The 12,233-nt window shown below is 40.8% G+C and overlaps 1 protein-coding gene across 1 annotated transcript in view; it reads right to left on the reverse strand.

The window, feature by feature from the left end:
* The window catches only part of ENPP3 (ectonucleotide pyrophosphatase/phosphodiesterase 3), a 214,116-nt gene extending 209,051 nt beyond the window's left edge, over nt 1–5,065 (reverse strand). The window contains exon 1 of the mRNA XM_069726011.1: nt 4,854–5,065. Within this exon, the coding sequence (XP_069582112.1) occupies nt 4,854–4,931 (78 nt within the window). The 5' untranslated portion in view covers nt 4,932–5,065. The remainder of the gene's footprint in view (nt 1–4,853) is intronic.
* Between the last annotated feature and the right edge of the window lie 7,168 nt (nt 5,066–12,233).

Consider the following 12,233-nt stretch of genomic DNA (forward strand, 5'->3'; position numbering starts at 1 on the left):
ATGGCACAGCTATGGGGAAATAATGAACGGTGCAGAGCACTATATGGCACAGCTATGGGGCAATAATGAACGGTGCAGAGCACTATATGGCACAGCTATGGGGCAGTATGAACGGTGCAGAGCACTATATGGGGCACAGCTATGGGGAAATAATGAACGGTGCAGAGCACTATATGGCACAGCTATGGGGAAATAATGATCTATTTTTATTTTTGAAATTCACCGGTAAATGCTGCATTTCCACCCTAGGCTTATACTCGAGTCAATAAGTTTTCCCAGTTTTTTGTGGCAAAATTAGGGGGGTCGGCTTATACTCGGGTCGGCTTATACTCGAGTATATACGGTAGCTTTTTTTGTTCAGTGAATGTGACCTCCTAATGCTGCAAATTCCACAAATGAGCATTTTCACTTCTTTAAAATATATCAAATGTATAGAAATTCTACTGTGCCTAATAATTTGGAACAGTGCATTTAGAGTTTTTATTTTTTTTGGAGATTATACTGTTATCATTGGGAAGTTTCTTCAATAAAATTCGATGTATACTCTAACGGGGGATGACTTTTATTAGACTGACTGTCATTTGCACCGACCATTTAGGAGAATCCGAGAAAAATGTCATTTGCATAATAATTTGGAACACAGTGTAACATAGTAACATAGTAACATAGTAACATAGTTAGTAAGGCCGAAAAAAGACATTTGTCCATCCAGTTCAGCCTATATTCCATCATAATAAATACCCAGATCTACGTCCTTCTACAGAACCTAATAATTGTATGATACAATATTGTTCTGCTCCAGGAAGACATCCAGGCCTCTCTTGAACCCCGCAGTAGTGTAGTGTAGTGTAGCGTAGTGTAGATTGTAGTTTATTACAAAACACATTCCTGGAAGAATGGGGGCACAACGATGTCAGCGCCTTTTTCAGCTGAATTCAGTTGACATGTTTTGTGGTGCAGACAGCCACCGGCAATCTTATCAAAGAGGCTGGCAGCTGACATCAGCAGGCCTGTCACATGACGTCACGCCAATATGCCACTCCACCAGGAACAGGTGAGAAGAATCATTTACTTTTCTTTATCTTTTTTTATGTATATGTGAAGAGCAGTGGGGGTAGCTGGGAGAGCATTATTACTGAATGGAAACATTATTACAGGAAGGGAAAGGATATTATTGCAGAATAGAGGAATTATTGCAGGATAGGTGACATTATTACAAGACGGGAAACATTAATACAAGAAGAATGGGTATTAATGTTAAATGGGAGACATTACAGGAGGGGGCATTATTACAGGATGGCTAGGAAAGGGGACATTATTAAAGGACAGGACCCTGATTACAGGACATTATTACTGGATGGGAGCCAGGGCAAAGGACATTAATACAGAATATGGACATTATTAGAAGATGGTGGCCATTATTACAAGATGAGGATATTGCAGGATGGGGGCCAGGAGGGGAGACATTATTACAGGATGAGGAAAAGAATGAGGATCATTATTACAGGATAGGGGCTTTTATTGCACAATGGGAGACATTATTACAGGACAGCAACAAAGACAGAGGACATTATTACAAGATGGTGGTCAGGGCAGAGAACATTATTAAAGAATAGGGGCAAGGATGGGGGACATTGTCATTATCACAGGATGGGAGTCAGGCTGGGAGACATTATTATAGGATAAGGGCCAGGATGGGGGACATCATTACAGAATGGGGGATGTTATTACAAGATGGGGCCAGGACGGGGGACTTTATTACAGGACGGGGAACAGTATTATGAGATGGTGGTCAGAGCCGAGGACATTAAAGGGACACGGTCACCTGAATTTGGAGGGAACAATCTTCAGCCATGGAGGCGGGGTTTTTGGGTGTTTGATTCACCCTTTCCTTACCCGCTGGCTGCAATATTGGATTGAAGTTCATTCTCTGTCCTCCATAGTACATGCCTGCACAAGGCAAGATTGCCTTGTGCAGGCGTGTACTACGGAGGACAGAGAATGAACTTCAATCCAATATTGTAGCCAGCATGCAGCCAGCGGGTAAGGAAAGGGTGAATCAAACACCCAAAAACCCCACCTCCATGGCTAAAGATTGTTCCCTCCAAATTCAGGTGACAGTGTCCCTTTAATACAAGAGAGGGGGAATGATAGGGGACATTCTTACAGGATGGGACACATTATTACAGGATGGGAGCCAGTATGAGGGACATTACTGGGCAAAGATGGGGGACATTATTACAGAATGGGGGCCAGGATAAGGGACATTGTTACAAGACGATGTACAAAATTACAAATGAGGCCAGGATGGGAGACATTATTACAGTATAGGGGTCAAGACAGAGGACATTATTACAAGATGGAGGTCAGGACAGAGGACATTAAGCCCTTACCAACATATGACATACTGGTAAGTCACAAGCCATCTCTCTGACTTTGCTGCAGGCCCAGGAACATGTAAAACTTCAGTCTATCAAAATATAAAATGAACTATCCCGATCAATAAGTGGTGTTAAAAGATCAAAACACTAAAACTGCAGTTTTTCAAATGCCACAACAGCGGAAATACTGCAGTAACAGGCAAAACATTGTAACTATCCTCAAATAGTATCAATAAAAACGTCATCTCAGGACTCAAAGCAGAGCCTTCACACAGCTCAATCACCTGAATATTGAAAATGTTACAGCTTTTTAAACACAAAAACCTATACATGTTCGGTATCACTATGGGAGAACTGAACTTTTTCCACAAAGGTCTAAATAATTAAGATTAAATGCTGTGTGGTCACATTGCTCCTCCATCTTAATTAGCCAGACGTGATGGGATTCTGATCATCCTTCTCCTGTTCCCTGGCTTGATCTGGGTAACTACTCATGTAATTGATGAGACCCGACTTGTATCCATTACATACACACATAGCGCCCTCCGCATCCTGTGGTTCCTGAAATAAATCCGATCAAGTGTTGGTGGCCTGGTATTCAATCCGTTGAAGCTGGCACAGCCCCTGTAGTTGCCGTTTCTTGTTGCGGTTATACATCCAGTCTGATCTGCTTCAAAGACCAAGCTGGTGGGGTTGGACATAGTTGCATCCGAAACCTGTCTATATGCCTCTCTGGTTGTGGAGCCCTTGGACAGTTTCTACAAACACCAGTCCCCTGCAGCTCCCTATAATCCTCTGGGCTGAGTAGCTTCCCATAGCTGCTACCAAATGTGGAGACATGGGTTCAGTGGGTGCTCCCGTCCGCTAGCATGAGACCGCATGGACCAGGGCTCATCACACTGAATTCTCGCTCTCCTTTTTCCCATGGGCATAATAGCACTCAGACAACACAAGGTGAGGGTAAAACAGCATGCATGGCAATACTTTATTGAACCCCCAAACAGATAACATATAGAACGGTCCCAGCAAAATACCCACAATGGTGCACTATTACAAAATTAGAGTCACACCCTTTAGCTGACTCATCAAGATTACAGCAGCTGCGACTCTGGGGCTTCTAGGGCCGACTTCCCTCACCAGTGACACCCCACTTTTGGTGGGCCCCCACAAAGATAAGGTAACAACAAGCTTAGAAAGCTGATGGTCCATTGAGGCACGTGGCCAAGTAAACAGATGGTCCCAACCTGGCTTCTCCAAATGTCTCCATGGTGCCAGGTGACCATAAGGTTCCAACCTGTTTTCTCCATGGTGCAAGGTGAGGGACACAACCTGGCTTCTCCGAATGTCTCCATGGGTTCCGTGATGGTCAATTTTTCCAGCTAGTGCTATGGTCCTTAAGCTGGCATCCTGTAGAATGTTAAATCTGTGTCCCTACTGATACAGCCATGTTGGCCGGGCAGTTGACCTGTAGAGTGTTCCTGGTTAAGGTTTTATAAAGTTCTTCTGATGGAGCCATGATGTCCTGGCTGTGGTTTTGTAAAGTGTCTACCTTCTGCAGAAGGACAGAAAATCCCTTTTTATATACATATCTATGGTTTAAGTCATCATCCACAGGACAGGGGGAGGTGGGATGAGTTTACCTTTCATTTTTCGAGCATTTAATTAATCTGCATAGTTTGTCCTCCTCTGTTTTGCAAGTCCACAAGTTACTTAGACTCATACAATGGATAATCAACATATTAGCAAACATCTATTGTGCAATAACCCTCTGCTCCTGTCCCCCAAAGATAGCAGACAATAAATTACAGCAATCAACAACTCAAGAGTTAGCATTCAAACAGAAGTCTATGATTCCCATGATAACAGTCTTTGTTTCTTGACCAACTGAAGAAAAACACATATAGTCAACATTCAGAAATAGCCTATTTCTCCTAGACTACTGAAAATAGACATCTGAATAATTAAGCTTAAATGTTGTGTTATCACACACACTATCAAAAATTAATTAAAATATGCCAAATAATGTTTGGTTTTCTTTATTTTTTTGTTACATACAAAATGGAAGAAAAAAGTGATCAAAACATCATCTAGAAAAAAAATTGCTAACACTGAAAAGATAATTTCGATCCACAAAAAATGTGGTCCGTCAAATTCAAGTTTTTTTTATGTGCTGCACTTTTACATAGCCTTTTGAGACCCTGGACTATATAATGCTTTAAATAAATCTCATGTACTGGGACTAAAACAATGGCATATTCTTAGGTTGTGTTCAAATGATGGGGGTATGCGCACAGAACCCTGCCCACCATAAGGAAGAAGGGGCCACAGTTAATACACGCAGAAAGGCTCATGTGTCCTAATTCCTGTGTCAAAAGAATGAATATTCAGTAATTTTTTTCCAGTATTTTTCTGAGAAATCTAGACGTTATGCAGCAGCTACTAGTAGTCATAAAAGAACATCTTAGCACTTACCACAGAAATTATCTTATACTTGTTCACTCGTTTTTTCTTTACAGGTTCTTCCATATTTAGCCTTTGAGTTGATTCCATTTTCTTAAAGAGGAGCTAAGCTGTTGTACGGCAGCTGGCAGGGTAAGGCGATGGCAGTATTTTTTGTGTCTTCTTGTTTCTTCCTGTACAGTAGAAAATCCTAGCCTGTGGAAGGAACAGCAGCACAATGTGACACCAGGAAGATACAAGAGACATATAACGGGTCAAAGACCAAACAGGTTTATCTGCTTGAGGTGAATGGGTAATAAGAGTGAAAAGATTACCGTATGGACTTCAGGTAAAGTACAATCTGTGATAATGAAGTAACATAACATTACTTTAACACCTTGCTTTACTTTCTGACAGCTACGATAAGAAGCATTTGCAATACACAGTTTAAAATTACGAAGGTTGTGAAATAATGCACTTTACCCACTATGGAGGCCGACTCACATAACAATAGTTAGGACCTGTCTGCCAAGTATTTTTTACTAACACTTTGTTCTGCATAAACTTACAGGTTTCACGTCAGTTTAGACAAGAGTAATCTACACGTACTGTACAGTACGAATACTGTCCTGCAGTTCTATTTAGGGACGGCCGTAATACGCAGTAATTGTCCCAAAACACTGTTCCGTATTCAATGCAAGGATGCGATTTTTACGCACAAATGTATCTGTCTGTCATTCGTATGGCTTCTGTACGGCGATTTTTTTGTCGCAGGCTTGCAAAATGGACATATCATGGATCCATCGGCTCAAATATTCTTAAAAACATATATACAGTCTATATATATATATATATATATATATATATGTGTGTGTGTCAGTGAGACACACATATATATATTTATATTTAATTCTGCGTTAGATAGCAGAAAAGCCGTTAATTCAATTGCCAGCTTTTCCTATCTCCTTCACAAACCCGACAGAGTATGAGACATGGTTTACATACAGTAAACCATTTCATATCCCTTCTTTTATTACATATTACTCTTTACTAATGTAAGAAGTGACTTTGTGTCAAATTTGGGGTCTCTAGCTGTTAAATTAAAGGGTTAAATCCCGGAAAAAATTGGCGTGGGTTCCTCCGCAATTTTCTCCGCCAGAGTGGGAAAGCCAGTGACTGAGGGCAGATATTAATAGCCTAGAGAGGGACCCTAGTTATTGGCCCTCCCTGGCTAAAAACATCTGCCCCCAGCCACCCCAGAAAAAAAGGACATTTGTAAGATGTGCCTATTCTGGCACTTAGCCTCTCTCTTCCCACTCCCCTGTAGCTGTGGGATATGGGGTAATGAAAGGTTAATGTCACCTTGCTATTGTAAGGTGGCATTAAGCCAGGTTAATAATGGAGAGGCGTCAATTATGACACCTATCCATTATTAATCCAATAGTACGAAATGGTTAATAAAACACACACACACATTATTAAAAAGTATTTTAATGAAATAAAGACACATGGTGTTTTAATATTGTATTATACTCTTAATCCACCTGAAGACCCTTGTCACCTGAAACAGAGTTAAAAAAACAAACAACAATATTTCATACCTTCCGTCGTTCAGTCTTGTCGCACACTGTAAATCCATCTGAAGGGGTTAAATCATTTTACACCCAGGAGCTCTGCTAATGCAGCTGTGCTCCAGACTGTAAAACTTGGTGAATAAATGGAATGCAGGGGAATGTACTGTAGTTACCTCGAGTCGTGGTGATGCGCCCTCTGCTGGATGAACTCATATGAACTCGAGCGTGGGAAAATATTCTGAGAAGTTCCCAGGCTCGAGTTCATATATGTGTCTCACTGACATATATATATATGCCGCACTGAATTACCGGCTTTTCTATAGAACACCGGTGCGTATTTCTCGCAAGTCACACGCATGGTCCGTGTTGTAATCCATCATTTTCTCACCCCCATAGACTTTCATTGGCGTATTTTTTGCGCAATATGCTAACAAACCCAGCATGCTGCGATTTTCTACGCCCATAACATACCATATATTACGGATGCGTAATATACGGCAGATAGGAACTGCCCCATAGAGAATCATTGGGCCGTGTGCAATGCGTATTTTCTGGACGTATTTTCTGCGCTCACACGTCCGTAAAACTCGCTAGTGTGACACCGGCCTAAGGCTTGGATTGGCCATTAGTGGAATGGGTGAACGAGCAGTGCTTCAAGAGGTAACATTTCTCCTTGCAAAGAGTGACATGTAAAGCCTGACATGCCAAGGTGAGGAGACTTTTAAGCCTTGCAATGTTCCTCTGGGAAATATGCAAATTTTTATTTTGGTTTTGGCTTTTACCCTAAGGCAAGAGGCAAGGCTCATTAGAGGGTCGATATTGACTTAGGATTGCTACTTTCAATAGGTGACACTAGAGTTCCAGTCCTCTTACTCTCTGATGAGACAATGAGCAGTGCTTGGCACACTATACTTTATGTGTTAGATTCAGGTAGGCCACCTGCTGCAGTTTAAACATAGTGTCAAAATTGCCATTAAGGACACTTCAGCAAATAAATTGATATGTTGCAATTGCAAAATTGCTATTTTTTTTTAAAGCACAGTGGGCATGAGATTCTATAAATCACATTCACTTTGATGTGACTGTAATTTACTGTGTTTTCTGGGCACAAAAATACAGTGTCAAAAATTCATGAAATGTTCATTGTAGGATCTTGGCTTTAAGGACAAAAGTATAAGCTGGCATGGGTGTGTTTTGCCCTTTCGGCAGGTGATTGGCCAACTGTTTGGTCAAGCCAATTTTCAGGTAACGAACATTCCTAGGAACATTTGTTCTCAATAATCAGCTAATGTAAATGCAGCCATGTTCCCATGTAGAATAAATACTATGATTCATCTACTGCATTTTGTACTGAAAATCTGCTGCATTTAACTATGTAACGTGTATGCAATTTCATGAAAAGTCATGCCCACGGTGCATCTAAGGAAGGAACGTATTTTCACTGTGCCAAAAACGCAACGTCTTACTGTTCCAGCAAAGTTGATGGGAGTTATAGAAATGTCATGGGCATTGTGCCTCTTTTTTACGCAGTGTAAACTGACCTGCTTTGCGTGTTCCAAATCCTTAACCCCTTTCTGTCATCGGACGTACTATTCCGTCCATGTGGGGTGGACCTAAATTCCCACGGACGGAATAGTACGTCCAGGGCCATCGGCTGCGCTCACGGGGGGAGCGCGGCCGATCGCGGCCGGGTGTCAGCTGCCTATCGCAGCTGACATCCGGCGCTATGTGCCAGGAGCGGTCACGGACCGCCCTTGGCACATTAACCCCCTGCACACCGCGATCAAACATGATCGCGGTGTGCCGGCGATATAGGGAAGCATCGCGCAGGGAGGGGGCTCCCTGCGGGCTTCCCTGAGACCCCCGCAGCAACGCAATGTGATCACGTTGCTGCAAGGGTCTCTTACCTTCCTCTCTGCAGCAGCCCCGGATCCAAAATGGCCGCGACATCCGGGTCCTGCAGGGAGGGAGGTGGCTTACCAAGTGCCTGCTCAGAGCAGGCGCTTGGTAAGCCTGCAGTGCTCTCAGACAGATCGGTGATCTGACAGAGTGCTGTGCAAACTGTCAGATCAGCGATCTGTGATGTTCCCCCCTGGGACAAAGTAAAAAAGTAAAAAAAAAAATTTTCACATGTGTAAAAAAAAAAAAAAAATCCTAAATAAAGAAAAAAAAAAATATTATTCCCATAAATACATTTCTTTATCTAGATAAAAAAAAAAAACAATAAAAGTACACATATTTAGTATCGCCGCGTCCGTAACGACCCAACCTATAAAACTGTCCCACTAGTTAACCCCTTCAGTAAACACCGTAAGAAAAAAAAAAAACGAGGCAAAAAACAACGCTTTATTATCATACCGCCGAACAAAAAGTGGATCAAAAAGACAGATATAAATAACCATGGTACCGCTGAAAACGTCATCTTGTCCCGCAAAAAACAGACCACACATTACTCTGTGGACCAAAATATGGAAAAATTATAGCTCTCCCCATAGGGGGTCTACTTTCCAAAATGGTGTCACTTGTGGGGGGTTTCAATGTTTAGGCACATCAGTGGCTTTCCAAACGCAACATGGCGTGCCATCTCAATTCCTGTCAATTTTGCATTGAAAAGTCAAACGGCGCTCCTTCCCTTCCGAGCTCTCCTATGCGCCCAAACAGTGGTTTACCCCCATATATGGGGTATCAGCGTACTCAGGACAAATTGTACAACAACTTTTGTGGTCCAATTTCTTCTCTTACCATTGGGAAAATAAAAAATTGGGGGTGAAAAGATAATTTTTGTGAAAAAAATGATTTTTAATTTTAACGGTTCTGCATTATAAACTTTGGTGGGTCAAAGTGCTCACCACACCTCTAGATAAGTTCCTTAGGGGGTTTACTTTCCAAAATGGTGTCACTTGTGGGGGGTTTCAATGTGTAGGCACATCAGGGGCTCTCCAAACGCAACATGGCGGCCCATCTCAATTCCAGTCAATTTTGCATTGAAAAGTCAAATGGCACTCCTTCGCTTCCGAGCTCTGTCATGCGCCTAAACAGTGGTTTACCTCCACATATGGGGTATCGGCGTACTCAGGACAAATTGTACAACTACGTTTGGGGTCCATTTTCTCCTGTTACCCTTGGTAAAATAAAACAAATTGGAGCTGAATTAAATTTTTTTTAAAAAAAAGTTAAATGTTCATTTTTATTTAAACATTCCAAAAATTCCTGTGAAACACCTGAAGGGTTAATAAACTTCTTGAATGTGGTTTTGAGCATCTTGAGGGGTGCAGTTTTTAGAATGGTGTCACACTTGGGTATTTTCTATCTTAAAGACCCCTCAAAATGACTTCAAATGAGATGTGGTCCCTAAAATAAAATGGTGTTGGAAAAATGAGAAATTGCTGGTCAACTTTTAAACCTTATAACTCCCTAACAAAAAAAAATTTTGGTTCCAAAATTGTGCTGATGTAAAGTAGACATGTGGGAAATGTTACTTATTAAGTATTTTGTGTGACATATCTCTGTGATTTAATTGCATAAAAATTCAAAGTTGGAAAATTGCAAAATTTTCTAAATTTTCACCAAATTTCCATTTTTTTCACAAATAAACGCAGGTAATATCAAAGAAATTTTACCACTACCATGAAGTACAATATGTCACGAGAAAACAGTATCAGAATCACCGGGATCCGTTGAAGCTTTCCAGAGTTATAACCTCATAAAGGGACAGTGGTCAGAATTGTAAAAATTGGCCCGGTCCATAACGTGCAAACCACCCTTGGGGGTAAAGGGGTTAATATGTCAATTTCTCTTGCGAGTGTGCTGAGTTTTTTTGTGTACATTTTTCCCATAAAATTGAATGAAATGCAAAAAATCCGCAAATAAAAAATGCATGTGTGTTTTTAATGCAGTTCAACTGTGGAAACGTACCAAAAATGCATGCAATCCACACATGACTGTATCAATACAATTTTGTTAAAGTCGAATACCAGGAAGTATAAAAAATAAAGCAGCTTTCTTTAAAGCATGACACATTAAAAAAGGAACAAAAATGCTGAGTGCTGATTCAAAACGTGATCAAAATGAATGTAAACAAACTTACTCAAATATATAAGAAAAACGCAAGTAACCTAAGTTACTTATTGATACAGAAATGCTGTAGAGAATCAGCAACATCAAAAATTAAATACAGTACTCATCGTGGAAACGTAGCCTAAAAAGTGCTAAATGAAAGCTTTTCTGTTCTAAAAAAAAATCCCTAGCTTCAAGTCTATACCGAAAGCGCAACAAATGAAAGTGAAAATGCTGCAAAAATGCAAGAATTGTAAATATCGATCTTGTATATTATGGTCCAGACACAAAAAGAACATATACACATCAAAAACACAACATTTATGCTACATGTAAACACTTAGACCGCGCTTACACTGCCTGACTATAGGCAAAAGACTGCCGATCAGCTGTATATTTGCAGATTGGTGGTTGTTTAATAACCTGTTTACACAGGCAGATGTGCACTGGAAGATCCTTAATGGATCATTTTGCGTGTAGAGACTGCCATTGTTTTACGCAGTGCAACTCCTGGTTATACAGGACGTTGTGTTCTCAAAAGTAATGACCTGTTAAGTAAACCAAAAGATCATCTCATGTGAAGCCTGTTTACTCTGAGCGATTATCGGGGACGTTCGGAACCCTCATTCATGATAATCATACAGGTTGATGGACCATTAATCATCAGTCTAACAGAAAACGTCAGAAAAAGTATAAAGGCCAATGATCAAAGCCATGGAGTGACGCCCTGAAAGGAATTGTTGCTATCAGTCTGACAGCTATAGTCATATTTCACATATCATACAGTTCAAAGACCTTCAGATATGGCAGGCAATTGAGTATCTCACCCCGATTCCACACAATTACCAATACATTGCTTTCATGGAGTCTAATGAGCATTCAGGTAGCAAGTAGTGCCGAGCGAACGTACTTGGATAAAGTGTGATCCGATCATGTTTGTGTGCTAATCGAGTGTCAACGTGCTCGTAAAATATGTTCAAGTCCCTGTGGCTGCATGTTTCGTGGCTGCAAGACAACCGCAATATATGCAGGGATTAAATTACCTATTTGCTAGGCAATCCCTGGATGTGTTGCGGCTGTCTAACAGCCATGGGACATGCAGCCGCGGGGACTCGAATATATTTTACGAGCACGCCGAAGACACTCAGTTAACACGCAAGCATGATCAGATGCCTTATCCAAGCACGTTCGCTCATTGCCGGTAGCTAGCCTTCACCCCCCGGCTTGGGGTGCTTTATTATGATACAGCGTCCCATATCAATCAATAAGTTTGCACCCATTTATTGGTCATTTTACATCAAAATAGTGTCTGTTGTGCTCGATGATACATTTTTAAACCATTTGTTCCAGAATTTACAGCCATCTGCACTCAGTTTGTGAAAAGGCATAGGGCCCCATTCATCATTTCTGCCGGTTTTTTAGTGACTTATTGATTTGCGTCAAATTCTTCAAAAGATTTGCAACTTTTTTCAAGTTTTATATTGCGGTTTAGTTGGTTTTCTGATTCTTACGTCAATGTGTTTTTTTTCAGATATTTTATACAGATTCATGAAATGTGACTTTTTCAAAAACTCGATAAATTTGGTTCAACTCTGCTCCAGTCCCTCCATGGAATGATTCTATGCACGCCAGCTAAAAAGCTGCATTTTTTTTAGACATTTTGCAAGCATTCATATTTTTGCACTAATAGGTCGCAAAAACTGTTGGAAAAAAAAGACAATTTAGGGCTTTTGCGCAAAATTAATTAATTAATAGAATGCACTATTATAACAGGTCAAAAAGG

Source organism: Ranitomeya imitator, chromosome 5 (genome assembly GCF_032444005.1).
Source record: "Ranitomeya imitator isolate aRanImi1 chromosome 5, aRanImi1.pri, whole genome shotgun sequence".
Classification (NCBI taxonomy): domain Eukaryota; kingdom Metazoa; phylum Chordata; class Amphibia; order Anura; family Dendrobatidae; genus Ranitomeya; species Ranitomeya imitator.